This window comes from Pristiophorus japonicus, chromosome 1 (genome assembly GCF_044704955.1).
Source record: "Pristiophorus japonicus isolate sPriJap1 chromosome 1, sPriJap1.hap1, whole genome shotgun sequence".
Lineage (NCBI taxonomy): Eukaryota > Metazoa > Chordata > Chondrichthyes > Pristiophoridae > Pristiophorus > Pristiophorus japonicus.
The window spans coordinates 294,276,533-294,296,631 of NC_091977.1; the positions used below are offsets into that span (position 1 = coordinate 294,276,533).

General features: G+C 43.1%; 1 protein-coding gene across 1 annotated transcript in view; it reads right to left on the reverse strand.

Moving 5' to 3' along the window:
- LOC139270881 (coiled-coil domain-containing protein 102A-like) overlaps positions 1 to 20,099 on the reverse strand; it is a 760,459-nt gene that overhangs the window by 712,609 nt on the left and 27,751 nt on the right. The window contains exon 2 of the mRNA XM_070888470.1: positions 18,259 to 18,482. Coding sequence (XP_070744571.1) covers positions 18,259 to 18,482 — 224 coding nt within the window. The remainder of the gene's footprint in view (positions 1 to 18,258; positions 18,483 to 20,099) is intronic.

Consider the following 20,099-nt stretch of genomic DNA (forward strand, 5'->3'; position numbering starts at 1 on the left):
ATAGCTACCCTCCAGTCCATAGGAACTAATCCAGAGTCGATAGACTGTTGGAAAATGATCACCAATGCATCCACTATTTCTAGGGCCACTTCCTTAAGTACTCTGGGATGCAGACAATCGGGGATTTATCAGCCTTCAATCCCATCAATTTCCCCAACACAATTTCCTGCCTAATTAGGATATCCTTCAATTCCTCCTTCTCACTAGACCCTCGGTCCCCTAGTACATCCGGAAGGTTATTTGTGTCTTCCTTCGTGAAGACAGAACCAAAGTATTTCTTCAATTGGTCTGCCATTTCTTTGTTCTCCATTATAAATTCACCCGAGTCTGACTGCAAGGGACCTACGTTTGTCTTCACTACCCTTTTTCTCTTCACATATCTATAGAAGCTTTTGCTGTCAATTTTTATGTTCCCGGCAAGCTTCCTCTAGTACTCTATTTTCCCCCTCCTAATTAAACCCTTTGTCCTCCTCTGCTGAATTCTAAATTTCTCCCAGTCCTCTGGTTTGCTGCTTTTTCTGGCCAATTTATATGCCTCTTCCTTGGATCTAACACTATCCTTAATTTCCCTTGTTAGCCACGGTTGAGCCACTTTCCCTGTTTTATTTTTACTCCAGACAGGGATGTACAATTGTTGAAGTTCATCCATGTGATCTATAAATATTTCCCATTGCCTATCCACCATTAACCCTTTAAGTATCACTCGCCAGTCTATTCTAGCCAATTCACACCTCATACCATCGAAGTTAGCTTTCCTTAAGTTCAGGATCCTAGTTTCTGATTTAACTGTGTCACTCTCCATCTTAATAAAGAATTCTACCATATTATGGTCACTCTTCCCCAAGGGGCCTTGCACAACAAGATTGCTGATTAGTCCCTTCTCATTGCACATCACCCAGTCTAGCATGGCCAGCTCTCTAGTTGGTTCCTCGACATATTGGTCAAGAAAACCATCCCTAATACACTCCAGGAAATCCTCCTCCACCACATTGCTACCAGTTTGGTTAGCCCAATCTATATGTAAATTAAAGTTGCCCATGATAACTGCTGTACCTTTATTGCACACATTCCTTATTTCTTGTTTGATGCTGTCCCCAACCTCACTATTATTGTTTGGTTGCCTGCATACAACTCCCACCAGCGTTTTCTGCCCTTTGGCATTCCGTAGCTCCACCCGTACCGATTCCACATCATCGAAACCAATGTCCTTCCTTACTATTGCATTAATTACCTCTTTAACCAGCAACGCCACCCTGCCTCCTTTTCCTTTCTGTCTATCCTTCCTAAATGTTGAATACCCCGGGATGTTGAGTTCCCAGCCTTGGTCACCCTGGAGCCATGTCTCCGTGATGCCAACTACATCATATCCATTGACAGCTATCTGTGCAGTTAATTCGTCCACCTTATTCTGAATACTCCTCGCATTGAGGCATAGAGCCTTCAGGCTTGTCTTTTTAACACACTTTGCCCCTTTAGAATTTTGCTGTAATGTGGCCCTTTTTGTTTTATGCCTTGGGTTTCTCTGCCCTCCACTTTTACTATTCTCCTTTCTATCTTTTGCCTTTGTCTCCCTTTTATTTCCCTTTGCCTCCCTGCATAGGTTCCCATCCCCCTGCCATATTAGTTTAACTGATAATATATTAGCATGGATAGAGGGTTGGCTAACAAAACAGAGAGTCGGGATAAATGGTTCATTCTTGGGTTGACAATCAGTAACTAGTGGGGTGCAGCAGGGAACAGTGCTAGGACCCCAACTATTTACAATCTATATTAACGACTTGTATGAAGGGACCGAGTGTAACGTAGCCAAGTTTTCTGACGATACAAAGATGGGAGGAAAAGCAATGTGTGAGGAGGACACAAAAAACCTGCAAAAGGACATAGACAGGCTAAGTGAGTGGGCAAAAATTTGGCAGATGAAGTATAATGTTGGAAAGTGTGAGGTTACGCACTTTGGCAGAAAAAAATCGAAGAGCAAGTTATTATTTAAATGGAGAAAAATTGCAAAGTGCTGCAGTACAGCAGGACCTGGGGGTACTTGTGCATGAAACACAAAAGGTTAGTATGCAGGTACAACAAGTGATCAAGAAGGCCAATGGAATCTTGGCTTTTATTGCAAAGGGGATGGAGTATAGAAACATAGAAAGTTAGAAAATAGGAGCAGTAGTAGGCTATTTGGCCCTTCGAGTCTGCACCGCCATTCAATATGATCATGGCTGATCCTCTATCTCAACACCATATTCCCGCTTTTTTCCCTTACCCCGTGATGCCTTTTGTTTCTAGAAATCGATCTATCTCCCTCTTAAATATATTCAGTGACTTGGCCTCCACAGCCTTCTGTGGTGGAGAATTCCACAGGTTCACCACTCTGAGTGAAAAAATCTCTCCTCATCTCGGTCCTAAATTTCCTACTCCATATCCTGAGACTGTGACCCCTTGTTCTAGACTTCCCAGCCAGAGGAAAGATCCGCCCTGCATCCAGTCTGTCCAACCCCGTCAGAATTTTATATGTTTCAATGAGATCCCCACTCATTCTTCTAAACTCTAGTGAATACAGGCCTAGTCGACCCAATCTCTCCTCATATGACAGTCCTGCAATCCCAGGAATCAGTCTGGTGAACCTTCGCTGCACTCCCTCTACGGCAAGTGGTGGCTGGTGTACAACGGCCACCCCATGTTAAAAGAATCCATGCACAGGCATCTTCCACCTTTCAGTATGTCGTTCGGGACCTAGAATGTCAGGTCCCTCATTGAAACACATGTGAATTCATCCCTTTTTGGTGTGGAAGTGGGTCATCCTCAATAGGAGGGACTGCCTAATACTATACTATACTATGGCAAGTATATCCTTTCTTAGGTAAGGAGACCAAAACTTCACACAATATTCCAGGTGCGGTCTCACCAAGGCCCTGTATAACTGTAGTAAGACATCCTTGCTCCTATACTCAAAACCTCTTGAAATGAAGGCCAACATACCATTTGCCTTCCTAAATGCTTGCTGCACTTGCATGTTTGCTTTCTGACTGGTGTATAAGGACACCCAGGTCCCTCTGTACATCGACATTTCCCAAGCCATCACCATTTAAATAATACTTTGTCCTTATGTTTTTCCTACCAAAGTGGATAACTTCACATTTATCCACATAATACTGCATCTATCATGCGTTTGTCCACTCACTCAACCTATCTAAATCGCCTTGCAGCTTATTTGCATTCTCCTCACAACTCAGAACCTCACCTAGTTTTGTGTCGTCAGCAAACTTGGAAATATTACATTTGGTTCCCTCATCCAAATCATTTATATATATTGTGAATAGCTGGGGCCCAAGAATTGATCCCTGTTGTACCCACTAGTCACTGCCCACCACCCGAAAAAGACCCATTTATTCCTACTCTCTGTATAAAAGCAGGGAAGTCTTGCGACAGTTATACAGGGTATTGGTGAGGCCACACCTGGAATACTGCGTACAGTTTTGGTTTCCATATTTACGAAAGGATATACTTGCTTTGGAGGAAGTTCAGCGAAGGTTCTCTAGGTTGATTCTGGAGATGAGGGGTTGACTTATGAGGAAAGGTTGAGTAGGTTGGGCCTCTACTCATTGGAATTCAGAAGAATGAGAGGTGATCTTATCGAAACGTATAAGATTATGAGTGGACTTGACAAGGTAGATGCAAAGAGGATGTTTCCACTGATGGGGGAGACTAGAACTAGGAGGCATAATCTTAGAATAAGGGACCACCCATTTAAAACTGAGATGAGGAGAAATTTCTTCTCTGAGGGTTGTAAATCTGTGGAATTCACTGCCTCTCAGAGCTGTGGAAGCTGGGTCATTGAATAAATTTAAGACAGAGACGGACAGTTTCTTAACCATTAAGAGGATAAGGGGTTATGGAGAGCGGGCGGGGAAGTGGACCTGAGTCCATGATCAGATCAGCCATGATCGTATTAAATGGCAGAGCATGCTCGAGGGGCCGTATGGCTTACTCCTGCTCCTATTTCTTCTGTTCTTAATGCACAGTGCATTGGAAGGTTTACAGAGAAGAGTGGATGACTCGGAGTAATTACAAAATATCTTTTTCAGAGATTGCGATGGCGTAAGTGTCAGCTATGGCTCAGTGTGTAGCACCCTCAGCTCTGAGTCAGAAGGTTGTGGGTTTGAGTCCCACTCCAGCGACTTGAGCACATAAATCTAGGCTGACACACCAGTGCAATGCCGAGGAAATGCTGCACTGTCGGAGGTGCCGTCTTTCGGATGAGAAGTTAAATCGAGGCCCTGCTCTCTCAGGTGGACGTAAAAGATCTCATGGAACTATTTTGAAAAGGAGTTGTGGAGTTATCCCTGGTGCCTTGGCCAATAATTATCCCTCAATCAACATAACCAAAAAAAAACAGATTTTATCATTATCACATTGCTGTTTGTGGGAGCTTGCTTGTGTGCAAATTGGCTGCCGCGATTTCCACATTACAACAGCGACTACACTCCGAAAGTACTTCATTTCCTGTAAAGTGCCTTGGGATGTCTGATGGCCATGAAAGTCGCTAAATAAATGCAAGTCTTCCTTTCTTTCTTTAAAGCTCCATCAGAATGGAGCTCACGCAGTTAGTGAACAAACCCTCCAAATATAACACAGCCTCAAACTCATCCCCTGGTGTCTATTATTTTCAAATGCAGATTTTGTTTCACTTATTTCTGGACATTTTATTCCATTTGTGAACTATCTTTCTACTGCTACTGACAGACATCAATAATATCCCTCATCTGAAATGATTTGGGTGATTCCATGATCCAGTTTCCATAACATGGGATGACAATTGCTGATATAATCATGGATGCACAGCCCATGACTGTCTATTCTTTATGCAGCCTGAGGCATACTCCTTTCAAGAATTCCTTCCCACAGGGAGTGCAGAATCATCCATAATCCACTAAAGGATATTAATATTTGGTGATCCAGAAATGACAGCACTGATAATGTTTGATTAAACTATTTTCTGTCTTCTTATTTGGCCCCCTTTTCCCCTTTCATTTCGTTTGTGACACAGGCGTTTCCATGACTATCCTTCCTGCGTATGCCTCAGTGACATCCATGTGCACATATGCAGCAAAGGCTAGTGAACAGCAATTCGGGAAGGGAACACTGGCTCATTTTGTTCTTTCCTTAACTGAGGGACACTGCTGCCTGGTACCACCCTGGCTGAGATTAAACAAATTCAGCAGAGAGTGGGAATTGAACTGGCAGCCTTCCTGGTTAGTGATGTAAGATTCGGCGAAAACATCGGTGTAAACTTTTGGACTTATAAGTTTTGAATTTTGCTGGGACACATTCACTGTACAGCAGAAGAGCTAACCTGGGCAAGTCCAAACATGTTTTAACTTGAATACACATCAGCTGGGGTGGGGGCGGTGGGGAGGGGAAACATCATGGTTAAGTGGGCACCTTTTGTCATGGAATGGGAACCCATCAGTGAGACATTAAGTAAAGTGGCCGGTGTTTCAGGCCATCGAAAGACAAAGGAAAGCTATTTTGACCACAGACACATCGGAGCCACCCATCAAGGGACAGCCTCAATAACAAAGAGACAGGCTGGAGGTGTGACTTGCTTTTCAGTTGGACAGCCTCAGGCGGGAAGGGCAGTTGGACTTTAAGCAGTCTTGCAGGTATAAGAGAACGGCAGTTGGAAGCCATCACTCTCTCTCCCCTCTTCTACGCCTGCTTGCAACACACAAGGACCGAGCACTCCATCTGGAACGGAGAGAAGAAACCACCACCTACGAGCCAAGAGAGCCTTGCTACTTCGACTAGGAGGCTGATCTTGAGACTGGACTTGAATACCACAGTTTGGTACCGACCCAGAAGATACGCCTCATCGGGAGAAGCAGCGAGTAAGCCAGAGGGGTAATTGGTGAGCATTTATCCCAGCCCACGGATCTTTAAGACCACCGTATAGTGTGAAAGGAGGTTGTGTGTCCCAATCAAGCTTTAGGGGTTTTAGTGGGGAGGTTTTTGCAAGGATCATAAGCGTATGCACATTTCTGTTGGACAGATTTAGTGGTGCAATGTTGAATCTAAGCAGGGGGTTTTAGACGTGGGTACTTCGTGTTAGGGGCCTGTTTAGATGGGCCAGACTGTGTATTGTACTGCATTTGTTTGTTTTATACACCAAGGTGTGTGTGGTTTTACTGGGTGCATGTATGTGTTTTAACTTTAATAAAAGCGTTGCTGGTACTCGGACCAAGGTACCCGTCCCTGACTCATTCATCTGTTCAGTACCATAATCACTCCCAACATTAGAGCTATTGTAAAGTAGGGGTGCTTTGAAAACACCGAAGGGAAACCACTTACAGTGACCTGTCATTCAGGAAGACAAATAGAATGTTGGCCTTTATTGCAAGGGGGATGGAGTATATAAGTAGGGAAGTCCTGCTACACCTGTACAGGGCATTGGTAAGACCACACCTGGAGTACTGTGTACAGTTTTCGTCTCCTTATTTAAGGAAGGATCATCATCATCATCATCATAAGCAGTCCCTCGGAGTCGAGGATGACTTGCTAAAACTGAGTTCTCAGGTGACTGTACAGTCCAATGTGGGACCTACAGTCTCTGTCACAGGTGGGGCAGACAGTGATTGAAGGAAAGGGTACTCAGGGAGCCTGGGTTGACGCACGCTCCTTCCGCTGTCTATGCTTGGTTTCTACTTGTTCTCGGCGATGGGACTCGAGGTGCTCAGTGTCCGAATGCTCTTCCTCCATTTTGGGAGGTCATGGGCCAGGGATTCCCAGGAGTCGGTGGAGATGTTGCACTTTATCAAGGAGGCTTTGAGGGTGTCCTTGAAGCATTTCCTCTGTCCACCTGGGGCTCGCTTGCCGTGTCGAAGCTCCGCGTAGAGCGTTTGCTTTGGGAGTCTCGTGTCGGGCATGCGGACAATGTGGCCCACCCAACTTGCATTGAAGGCAGTTCAGAAAAGGTTCACGAGGTCGATTCCTGAGATGAAGGGATTGTCATATGAAGAAAGGTTGAGCAGGTTGGGCCTATACTCATTAGAGTTTAGAAGAATGAGAGGTGATCTTATCTGAGGGAGCTTGACAGGGTAGGTGCAGAGAGGATGTTTCCCCTTGTGGGGGAATCTAGAACTAGGGGCATAGTTTCAAAATAAGGGGCCGCCCATTTAAAATGGAAATGAGGAGGAATTTCTTCTCTCCGAGGGTCGTGAATCTGTGGAATTCTCTACCCCAGGGAGCTGTGGAGGCTGTGTCATTTAATATATTTAAGGTGGAGATAGACAGATTTTTGAATGATAAGGGAGTGAAGGGTTATGGGGAGCAGGCGGGGAAGTGGAGTTGAGGCCAAGATCAGATCAGCCATGATCCTATTGAATGGCGGAGCAGGCTCGAGGGGCCAAATGGCCTACTCCTTCTCCTACTGCTTATGTTCTTATGTTCAACTATCTTCCTCTCTTTCCTTTTCATTCGGCATTCCCACACTGCATGGGCTGCTTGCAGGATGCTCCCAGTACTACCATGAGCTACCAGGAGACGAACCTGTGCAGTTGCCGGTAATTTCCCTTTATTCGCTCCTTTTACCTGTGGTGAAGTACTTGATATTGACTTGACACCACCCCTAAAGAAATAGCAGAAATCAGGAAATTGTGCTGCATGATATGACTGGGATGAAGTCACATCCTACCCTATAAGGAGCAGCACACTATTATGCTTCCCTTAATAATGCAGAGCTGAATTCCAGGATTTATCAAAGTCAATGTTCATTCTAAAATAGTAATTTGAGGCAATGTAAATATGACAATCAACAGCTCCCTTTGAAAGAAATATGTATTTCATATTTTCTTTGTTCGAAGCGGAGGACTTTTTTTTAATGTGCTTCATTCACACTAAAGTGGCTATTGAAAAAATGCCTTTTTTCAACAGGAAATGTGAGACAATCGTCACAAGGTTCAGCTTTGTGAACTGTGACCAGGGCAGGAAATGAATGTGCAGCCAGCACAGCTAGACTCTGCGGGTCATTTGGCACAGAATATCCAGAATCAGTATGAAATATTATTGTGCAAGGTGAAGGGACCTCCTTTCAATGAATGAGATATTGTGAAAGTCATCAATCTCTTTCACTGAAATCAGTTCTTATGTGAATTCTGGAATAATAACATAGTTACCAACTCCTAATTACTCCATTTCTTACATTATTGATCATGGATGCTTATAGCACACCCAGTGGTGTCAATAGTGACGCCATTGAAGTATCAAATAAATGCAATTAAATGAAAAGTGCAGTGACATTATCCTTGAACATTTGTTCAATGAACTTCCTCTATAACAGGGTATGGTAGCATAGTTGTTATGTTACTGGACTCATAATTCTAGAGACCTAACCTAATGATCTAGAGACAAGAGTTCAAATCCCGCCATGGCAGCTGTGGAATTTAAATTCAATTAATTATTAAATCTGGAATAAAAATGGTGACCATTGTTGTAAAAAACCATCATCCATTTAAAAATTAAACAGCAAGAATTGGGAGGGAGAGTTTCACAATACTTTCTGCCCGTCAGGCCAGAGAAAGAATTTACTTGAAATGTAACCATTATTTTAAGTTACAGTCTGTGACTCCATCTGATGTCTAGTGTACTCGGTAAGAAAATGTGAAAAGCATTCTTAGGGATGATGAACATTCAAAAAATAAAACTTTTCCCTTTATAAGAGAGGAATTTCAAAGCTTGCAGACTTCACCCACCTGCTACGATAAACATAAGAACAGTTCGGGCTCAGGTTAATATTGATCCCACCTTCCCCACCAAACAAATCACAGAAACTTCCACTGGACTTAATCCTAATTTATTAATGCTAGTGATGAAATCATCCAATCATAGAAACATCAGCACAGCTGGAGACCAGAAAAGGAATATTCGGCCAGTGTTTCGTTCATGTTTGGTTATTTTCCACAGTCATGTTATTTGATAGCTTATCCAGCCAGTTAAGTGATGCGCAGAGTTTCATTCAAAGGACAATTTTTCATTCTGATCCTTGTGATATCCTTTTGAGTACGTCGAAGGTCAGAACAATTCTGATATTGATAGCGAAATAAAAATCTATGAAAATTTATTTTTAAAACTTAAAACTTGTCTGGAGCATTCTCATTTTCCAACCCTTTTGGAATAACACTCAGCTTGGGTTTTAAAACATCCAAGATTGTGGGAGAGTGAGGTGATCCACTGCTCAGACATTCAGGGAGAGAGTGTTAGCGTTGTAGACAGTGAATTGAATATGTGCCTGGAATTTCCTGGGAACTGCTCCTGCTCTGCTGGTATCACTTCGCTGGCTGCACGCCCTATGTCTCCTTAACTAAGGAAGGATATACTTGCCATTGAGGGAGGCAACGAAGGCTCACCAGACTGATTCCTGGGATGGAGGGATTGTCCTATGAGGAGAGGTTGAGTAGACTAGGCCTTTATTCTCTAGAGTTTAGAACGATGAGAGGTGATCTCATTGAAATATACAACGTTGTTACAAGGCTTGACAGGGTAGATGCAGGGAGGATGTTTCCTCTGGCTGAGGAGTCTAGAACCAGGGGTCACAGTCTCAGAATAAGGGGTCGGTCATTTAGGACTGAGATGAGGAGAAATTTCTTCACTGAGTGGGTGATGAATCTTTGGAATTCTCTACCCCAGAGGGCAATGGAGGCTCAGTCTTTGAGTATATTCAAAACAGAGATCGATAGATTTTTGGATATGAAAGGAATCAAGGGATATGGGGATAGTGCAGGGAAGTGGAGTTGAGGTAGAAGATCAGCCATGACCTTATTGAATAGCAGAGCAGGTTCCAATGACCCACTCCTGCTCCTAATTCTTATGTTTTTAAACAAGGTTTCCGCCACACTTCCGGTGAAGTTACTACGTTGGAGTGTGAGTAGCTCCAAGGAAGTTTTGGCCTGTTAGTTTCAGCCAAGTGAACATGTAGCTAGGATGAACCGTATATAATGTACAGCTCAGGAGCAAGAAGAGGAGAAAGTTCTATTTTTGGATGAGAAGGGTGAAGCTGTACTTTGTAATATTTATTATTTACGTTGTATAAGTGTTTATCTGACCTGTTTCAGTACATCACATACCTGCGGTGGTCTACGACGTGTCACAGCAATGTCTTTCCATAAAGATCGAATGGATCTGTGTCACGTGATACTCATTTCATTATGAACCAGTGTGTCCATGGTATTCAGTGTGCCTGGTTGTCAAGAGACAATCATGATAATGGTGTTCACTTCCTGTAATTTTACATACCTACAAATTTTTATTGATTTTCTAAAGTGATTTTGATGATCCAGACCCTTGATGAGCGGGTAGATCGCAATTCAAAGTTAAGATGCATTCGAATGATTATTTTCTAAAAAGCCATCTGCCAAAATGTTGTAAGTTGTGTTATTAGATCCCATACACGTCAACCTACAAATCATGCAAAGGCCATCTGTTACTAAAAAGCTGATGCAGTCTCCAAAAAGCTAACAACACATAAAACAATCAGCAACTCAACCAAAGTCCTGAATACAGATGTGTGACCACAGTCACTTCTTTACAGTGACTGAATAAGTTAAATTCTGTTTTTTATTACCTGGGATTCCAAGGTTTATATCAGTGTTTTGGAGATCACATTTTGAAATTTGGTGAATTTTTCTAGGCCCAAAATGTCTGTGGCAATTGAAAACAAGTAGCTACATTGAGAATGCAGTGGGACGTAGCCCTGTTGTAACCAAAGCTGCTAGAATACTTCATTTATCCATCGATTGTAGTGCAAGGGAAATATAAAAACATAGAAATTAGGTGCAGGAGCAGGCCATTCGGCCCTTCGAACCTGCACCACCATTCAATATGATCATGGCTGATCATTCAACTTCAGTACCCCACCCCTGCCTTCTTTCCATACCCACTGATCCCTTTAGCCATAAGGGCTACATCTAACTCCCTTTTGAATATATCCAATGAACTGGCCTCAACAATTTTCTGTGGTAGAGAGTTCCACAGGTTCACAATTCTCTGAGTGAAGAAGTGTCTCCTTATCTCGGTCCTATATGGCTTACCCCTTATCCTTAGACTGTGACCCCTGGTTCTGGACTTCCCCAACATCGGCAACATTCTTCCTGCATCTAACCTGTCCAATCCCATCAGAATTTTTATGCTTCTATGAGATCCCCCTCTCATTCTTCTAAATTCCAGTGAAAAAAGCCTAGTCAATCCAGTCTTTCTTCATATGTCAATCCTGCCATTCCGGGAATCAGTCTGGTGAACCTTCGCTGCACTCCCTCAATAACAAGAATGTCCTTCCTCAGATTAGGAGACCAAAACTGAACACAATACTCAAGGTGTGGCCTCACCAAGGCCCTGTACAACTGCAGTAAGGCCTCCCTGCTCCTATACTCAAATCCCCTCGCTATGAAGGCCAGCATGCCATTTGCTTTCTTTACTGCCTGCCTATCTTCAATTACTGATGTACCATGACACCCAGGTCACATTGCACCTCCCCTTTTACTAATCTGTCACCATTCAGATAATAATTTGCCTTCCTGTTTTTGCCACCAAAGTGGATAACCTCACACTTATCCACATTATACTGCATCTGCCATGCATTTGCCCACTCAACTAACCTGTCCAAGTCCCCCTGCAGCCTCCTAGTATCCTCCTCATAGCTCACACTGTCACCCAGCTTAGTGTCATCTGCAAACTTGGAGATATTACATTCAATTCCTTCGTCTAAATCATTAATGTATATTGTAAAGAGCTGGGGTCTCAGCACTGAGCCCTGCGGCACTCCACTAGTCACTGCCTGCCATTCTGAAAAGGACCCGTTTATTCCTACTCTTTGCTTCCTGTCTGCCAACCAGTTCTCTATCCACGTCAATACATTATCCCCAATCCCATGTGCCTTAATTTTGCACACTAATCTCTTGTGTGGGACCTTGTCAAAAGTCTTTTGAAAGTCCAAATACACCACATCCACTGGTTCTCCCTTATTCACTCTGCTAGTTACATCCTCAAAAATCTCTGGAAGATTTGTCAAGCATGATTTCCCTTTCATAAATCCATGCTAACTTGGACTGATCCTGTTCCTGCCTTCCAAATGCACTGCTATTACATCTTTAATAATTGATTCCAGCATTTTCCTTACCACCGATGTCAGGCTAACCGGTTTATAATTCCCTGATTTCTCTCTCCCTCCTTTTTTAAAAAGTGGGATTACATTAGCTACCCTCCAATCCATAGGAACTGAAGCACAGTCCATGGAATGTTGGAAAATGACCACCAATGCATAGCAGTGATTCTATGGTCACAACCTGCCAATATTGGAGCTCTGAATCCCTGACCCATACTCCCAGCTAGCTTGGCTTCCTCGCTGACTGTGCAGGATTTTGGAATCAACCATTATAGTTCCACAGGAGCGAGTGAAAAGTAAAATATCTCTCTCATAATTTCTCTTAAGGATCTAGAACCCTCTGGTCATTTTCTACCTGATTGCCATATAATGTAGCTTGTTATGGTGACCTTTAGGTATTGTATTTCCACAGGTATAGAGTGAAAACTATAAGTCCAGTGAAGTTTCTCTCATACAACTTTTTTGAAGACAAAATTAAACATTTAAGTCAAGTGCCCCCCGATCTGGGGGACACTCCAAACATTCTTCAGGCCCTTTTTTGAGTGTTTTTGTTTTAGTCTCTCTCATACAACTCTTTTTGGAGTAAACAATAAACATTAAATCTTAAATATTAAATCGTGCCCCCCGATCTGGGGGATACTCCAAACATTTCCCAAGGCCCTTTTTTTTGTTTTGTTTTAGTCTCTCTCATACAACTCTTTTGGGAGAAAAAGTAAACATTAAATCTTAAATATTAAATCGTGCCCCCCGATCTGAGGGACACTCCAAACATTTTTCAAGGCCCTTTTTTGTGTTTTTTTTTAGTCTCTCTCATACAACTCTTTTAAAGTAAACAAAACAAACATTAGATCGAGTGCCCCCCGATCTGGTGGACACTCCAAACATTTTTCAAGGTCCTTTTTTGTGTTTTTTTTTAGTCTCTCTCATACAATTCTTTTAGGGAGTACAAAACAAACATTAGATCGAGTGCCCCTCGATCTGGGGGACACTCCAGACACTTATAACTGCCCTCCTTTTTTTGTGTGTTTTTTTTTTCCTTTTGTGATTGTTTTTTTGGGCATTAAAATCCTATAATTTACAAGTGCCCCCTATAAAAGGGGAGGGGGACACTAAAACCCGGCAATTAAAACAAATTAAACTTTACAACAAATAAAATCAAATTAAAATTTGGTTGCCGGGGGTGACAATGCACTCCAGTCCCTCCGGCGCCCACCTCTCGCGGAAGGCCGCGAGCGTACCGGTGGACACTGCGTGCTCTGTCTCTCACATACACAATTCTTTTAGAGGAGACAAATAAACATTAGGTCAAGTGACCCCCGATCTGGGGGACACTCCAAACATTTCGCAAGGCCCTTTTTTTTTGTTTTTTTTTATATTTTTGTAGATTTTTGGGGGGGATTTTTATGGGCTCTAAAAACATAATTTACAAGTGCCCCCTATAAAAGGGGAGGGGGATACTAAAACCCAGCAATTAAAACAAATTAAACTTTAAAACATAAAATCAAATTAAAATTTGGTTGCCGGTGGTGATGATGCACTCCAGTCCCTCCGGCGCCCTTCTCGCGGAAGGCCGTGAGCATACCGGTGGACACCGCATGCTCTGTCCCTCACATACACATAGAATTTTTTCACACAGCAGCTGAAAATAATCAGGACTTGGGCATTGCTGAACCTTCCACCTCAAGCCTCACACACCAGACAAAATGTAACTCTAAGGAAACGCATCTTGCAGCCATTTTGAATATGAAATAATCAATTTCACGGGCAACTTTAGTGATTTTCTTTTTCAAAATGATGTCATTTTTATGCATTTGTTAATTTATAGATGTTATTTTTACCTATTTACACTGACCTGTGGAAAATGCTGGTTGAAAACAGTGCGAATAAATTATCTGAAGGATCTGATTGGTCAGTCTTGTGGTACTTGTCTCATAAAGGCAGTTTTGGAAAAAAAATTGAGGGGTTTGGTTTTCTGCAGGTTACGTTGTTCCTCTTTGGTGCTGCTTTTGATTGATTCATGCTTAGTTAATTGGATATTTAATTGATAATTTAGAAGATTATTTGACCCATGATGATTTTCTGTCCAATTGTGACACTTTCAAAGTTTGAGGACAACCCTTCAGGTTTGATGCTTTTAAAAAGTATGATGTGACAGATGCAAAACTTTTCCTTATATAGATGGCAACCTTCAAATTGGTCAGAAACTATTGCTTAGAGAAGCCGCAGGATAGTTTGTGTGGGAAATGGAAATAAAAGGTCACATTAGTGCAGTAGAGAGTTTTGAGCTGGAGCTGAGGCACATTGTTGGAGCTTAGTTGAAGGAGCTTTACTGCATCTAACAATTTTATATCTGATTAAGGAGTGCTTAACGTTGGCATCAAGTGCCTAAAATGGGAAAATGAAAGAAAAAAAAAAGAAAAGAATTTGCATTTAAAAAGTCCCTTTCACAACCTCAGCACGTGAATTTCATTTAAAAAAATGTTTTCATCTAATTGAGATGTTCAGATAGAATATAAACTGTGTGCCATATGATCATCTTTTCTTTGTTTGAGAACACTTGCTCTTTTCAAAGGAATTTCTCAAACCTCCATTTCTGGGGCCTTACTATGCCACATCAACCAAGTGTAAGAATCCTGAGAAATCTCCATTTCAGATTTCCACTAGCTAACATGGACGAAATGAAATAAGCATTATTAGTTGTAGGTTTAAGTTTTTATTATGTAACTGTTCATTAATGCATGCCGATTCTAGAATAATCAAGCATTTAAACTGGTGTAATATGTCTTGGATAGACCTGGTTAGATTTTAAAATGAAAGAAAGAGGCATTGAGTGTGCTTGACCAAATATTGAAAATGCAGACTCCAACACGGACTGCTAGCAGAGCAACAGTCAGTCTGTGAGAAAAGCTGAGAGAATTAATGGATTTCCAGAGACTGAGATAAGAGACAGGGACTGTAAGATTGTTATGAATCACATGTTAGTTGGTTTTTCAGAATGCTTGTTTTGCATTAATATCTTATAATCATCAGTAGTAGATCTATATTCTTGTCTAAGGATTAAATGTGGAAGTTTGTAATCATCAAGTACTTGCAAGTATAACCTGAATTATGTATAACAAGTAATCCTTTTCCTTCTGATTAAAAGTCTGCGGGTGAGCTGTAACCAGAGAACCTGGGGTGAGGAAGAGATTACCATGGTCGAATAGACTGCAGTGCTGGAATGTTATAACATCCGCAGTGAATTATAAAAACACATGCCGTATCTCAGCCTGTGGAGACATATTCCTTTTGTATTGCCATAACTACCCCAGATATGAGTCTTGATGGTTAAGAACAGATGATGGAAGAGTATGATTAAACCAAAAACCTGCGTAAACCAGGGTGCTACAAACATAGCAATTTAATGATTGGATTTTGGGTTTTATGTGTCAGCAAGTGATTGGTTCAGGAGGACTCCATAGGTTTTGAATGAGAGTCAGGATAAGAAGGGGGTCTTAACAGCCACAAATGGTAGAAGATTTCAGGGGTAGAAGATTTCAGGGGCAGAAGATTTCAGGGGCAGAAGATTTCAAGGGTAGAAGATTTCAGGGGCAGAAGGTTTCAGGGGCAGAAGATTTCAGGGGTAGAAGATTTCAGGGGCAGAAGATTTCAGGGGCAGAAGATTTCAGGGGCAGAAGATTTCAGGGGCAGAAGATTTCAGAGGCAGAAGATTTCAGGGGCAGAAGATTTCAGGGGCAGAAGATTTCAAGGGTAGAAGATTTCAGGGGCAGAAGATTTCAGGGGCAGAAGATTTCGGGGGCAGAAGATTTCGGGGGCAGAAGATTTCGGGGGCAGAAGATTTCAGGGGCAGAAGATTTCAGAGGCAGAAGATTTCAGGGGCAGAAGATTTCAAGGGTAGAAGATTTCAGGGGCAGAAGATTTCAGGGGTAGAAGATTTCAGGGGCAAGCTAGAAACATAGAAACAAAGAAAATAGGTGCAGGAGTAGGCCATTTGGCCCTTCGAGTCTGCACCGCCATTCAACAAGATCATGGCTGATCACCCACCCCAGCACCTCCCCCCCACGCCCCCTCCACACCCCCCGACCCCCCCCCCCAGCTGCAAGGATCACATCCAACTCCCTCCTGAACACATCCAATGAACCGGCATCAACAACTCTCCGCGGCAGGGAACCCCACAGGCCAACAACTCCCCGAGTGAAGAAGTCTCTCCCAATCCCAGCCCCAAACAGCCCACCCCCCATCCCAAGAGCGTGCCCCCTCCCAGCTCCGGATCCACCCAACACCGGGAACACTCCCCCGGCACCCAACCCGCCCCATCCCATCAGAATCCTTCCCAAATGCCGAACACCCCCGGATGTCGAGCCCCCAGCCCCGGCCACCCCGGAGCCACGCCCCCGCGACGTCAACCATGCCTCATCCACCAACCACCATCTGCGCAGTCAACCCGTCCACCCCACTCTGAACACTCTCCGCACCGAGGCACAGAGCCCCCAGGGCCGCCCCTCCAACACACTTCACCCCCCCCCAGACCTCCGCTGCAATGTGGCCCCTCCTGTCCCCCGCCCTGGGTTTCTCCGCCCCCCCACCTCCACCACTCTCCCCTCCATCCCCCGCCCCTATCTCCCCCTCATCTTCCCTCTGCCTCCCCGCACAGGACAGAAGGTTTCAGGGGCAGAAGATTTCAGAGGCAGAAGATTTTAGGGGCAGAAGTTTTCAGGGGCAGAAGATGTCAGGGGCAGAAGATGTCAGGATGAACCAAAGAGATACCCGGGAGATGGGGAGAGAGAGAGACAAAAGTTGCAGCCTGCCCACGGTTGCGGCTTCTACCCAGAGTATAAGTGGTAATACAAGTCTCAATTATTCTCTCTAAACTGCTGCTCGAATATTGCAATGTATTAAGTCTTGCTTGTGCTGAATAAAGTTAAGTCACTGTCCCCAATACGGGTCAATCTTAAATTATTTGGAATCAGGGTCCCTCTGGGATCTTATACTGGTTAAACAGGATGGGGGCCTGCTTCTTGACCAGCACCAATGCAGCTCTGAAAGCAGATGCTGGAAGATCACTGAGTACCCTGTGGTGATGGTCCCTCTGAAACCTACCAATAAAAGGTTTTGGGCTAGAAATCCGATGGGATACTGCCCCTCGCGAGGGTCGGAACGGAGGTGCTAAAGGGTTTGTAGCTGCGAGCGCCGGCATTCGCGCCGCTTGCCAATTTCACTGTGCAGGTACCGGTGGCGCTGAGGAGTATCGCCCGAGAGTATCGCACTGATATACAACGCCCCTGGTATCGACAGGGATGCAACATTTATTGTGTGCTGAACCCGTAGCGCCCCGCAGTGACACCGTCAGAGAAAGCTGCCATGCAGAGCTGTCCCAGGGTGCTAAGGGAAGGAATGACTGCATGAGGTAAGTGTGATTGTTTTTCTTTTTTTTTGCGTTTGAACTTTATTTGGGGTGAGTAATGAAAAGGGAATGTTTTTTGTGTTTTTTGTTCAGATTATTTATTTTTGCAGGGAGGCCTCTACGAAGCCAGCTCTTTAGTGCAGGATGTTCAGTTGCTCACCCAGCCTAGATCTTTCAGATAATTGTGGAACACTTCCTTTCGCGCCCCACTCCACTGTCAGGGCGCAGCTGCTGAATCTTTTGGCTGCTGATGCAAATCATTTCCCAGTGCTAAATTTATCCACCGCCCGACATTAACAGCATAAAAACACTTCAACCGAATTTCCAGCCCTAATCTCTGTATGATCAAATTTAAACTTCCTTCTGGCTTTTAGTCCATGCTTAACATTGGCTGTTGTCCATCACATGCTTAACAGGGACCAATCAGATGCTGGAACTATAAAAATAAACGAGTCATGACATTCTGATCCCAGATGTGCCTTGTCTGCCAATTTTGGTTTGCTGTTGGTCACTCTGTTGACTAACTCACCCTACAGCCACTTGTATTTCAACATTTTATTTAGTAGTTCTCAATGCAATGTGTGAAAATTAAAAGGAAACTATTTCTTTCCAGTATGTGAGCTGCAGCTATCCGGAAGCTCAACATCCACCACACTGTCCCAAAGCATAGAATACTATTAATAATATTATTATATCTTCCACCTACTCTCTTTCCTTCTGCAGTATTTTCTGTGACTCATCCAGGCGGAACTGTAGGGCCATGGTTTTCATGGAGTCATTCTCACAGGACTGCATGGTATCATCCAGTAGGAGCTTGGATCTTTCAGAGCAGATGGTAGAGTTATACAAACTCACAGTGGCAGAAGACTCCAGACTTCGTCCTCCTCCATCCTGCTTCTCTCTCAGCATATTTTCAATTATATCAAAACCCTGGGGATAGACCACATCAAATCGTTAAAATGCTAGAGATACATTCAACATGAATAATACAAACATCTGCATTTTTTAAAAAATACAGTTTTACTGGAAAATTTCCCTAAGTGCAGGAAAAGGACTTTACCAAGAATTTGTTATGGTTGATTCTGTTTAGTCTGAGGAAATGACTTTATAAGGTGCACCATGTGTGAGCCATATCTTTGAGGGATCTTGACTCTCATTCGGCCTTAGCCAAATTATGGCCCTCAAAATGCCCATGACAGCCCCTTGCAATTACAGCATCAATTTGGGAAATGACTGCAAAGAATTTGCCTGTTATCTGATGTTCATTTTGAGGAGAATAATCTCAGCAAAAAGAATAGTGATACCTATTACAAACAAGAGCTTCACATAGGGCAACTTAGAATGCCAGGTTTGGAGACTGTACAAATAATGTGGCACTTCTGGGAAGCCCTTTTGATAGCTTAGTATTTGAATTGTATTTCTTCCAAAAATACAAATGTATAGACTGGATTATTCCATTAAATTTATTTAAAAAACAAAAATAAGAACTAATACATAAGAACATAAGAAATAGGAGCAGGAGTAGGCCATTCAATAACATCATGACTGATCTGATCTTGGTCTCAACTCCACTTCCCTGCCCGCTCCCCATAACCCTTGACCCCCTTATCGTTCAAAAATCTGTCAATCTCCACCTTAAATATATTCAATGACTCAGCCTCCACAGCTCTCTGGGGTAGAGAATTCCAAATATTCATGACCCTCTGAGAGAAGAAATTCCTCCTCATTTCTGTTTTGAGTGGGTGAACCCCTTATTCTGAAACTATGCCCCTTAACAAAATGGAAAAGAGTGACTAAAGTAAATGTTGGTCCCTTAGAAGATGAGAAGGGGGATTTAATAATGGGAAATGTGGAAATGGCTGAGACCTTAAACAATTATTTTGCTTCGGTCTTCACAGTGGAAGACACAAAAACCATGCCAAAAATTGCTGGTCACAGGAATGTGGGAAGGGAGGACCTTGAGACAATCACTATCACTAGGGAGGTGGTGCTGGACAGGCTAATGGGACTCAAGGTAGACAAGTCCCCTGGTCCTGATGAAATGCATCCCAGGGTATTAAAAGAGATGCCGGAAGTTATAGCAGATGCATTTGTTATAATCTACCAAAATTCTCTGGACTCTGGGGAGGTACCAGCGGATTGGAAAGCAGCTAATGTAACGCCTCTGTTTAAAAAAGGGGGCAGACAAAAGGCAGGTAACTATAGGCCGGTTAGTTTAACATCTGTAGTGGGGAAAATGCTTGAAACTATCATTAAGGAAGAAATAGCGGGATATATAGATAGGAATAGTGCAATCAAGCAGACGCAGCATGGGTTCATGAAGGGGAAATCATGTTTAACTAATTTACTAGAATTCTTTGAGGATATAACGAGCATGGTGGATAGAGGTGTACCGATGGATGTGGTGTATTTAGATTTCCAAAAGGCATTCGATAAGGTGCCACACAAAAGGTTACTGCAGAAGATAAAGGTACGCGGAGTCAGTGGAAATGTATTAGCATGGATAGAGAATTGGATGACGAACAGAAAGCAGAGAGTCGGGATAAA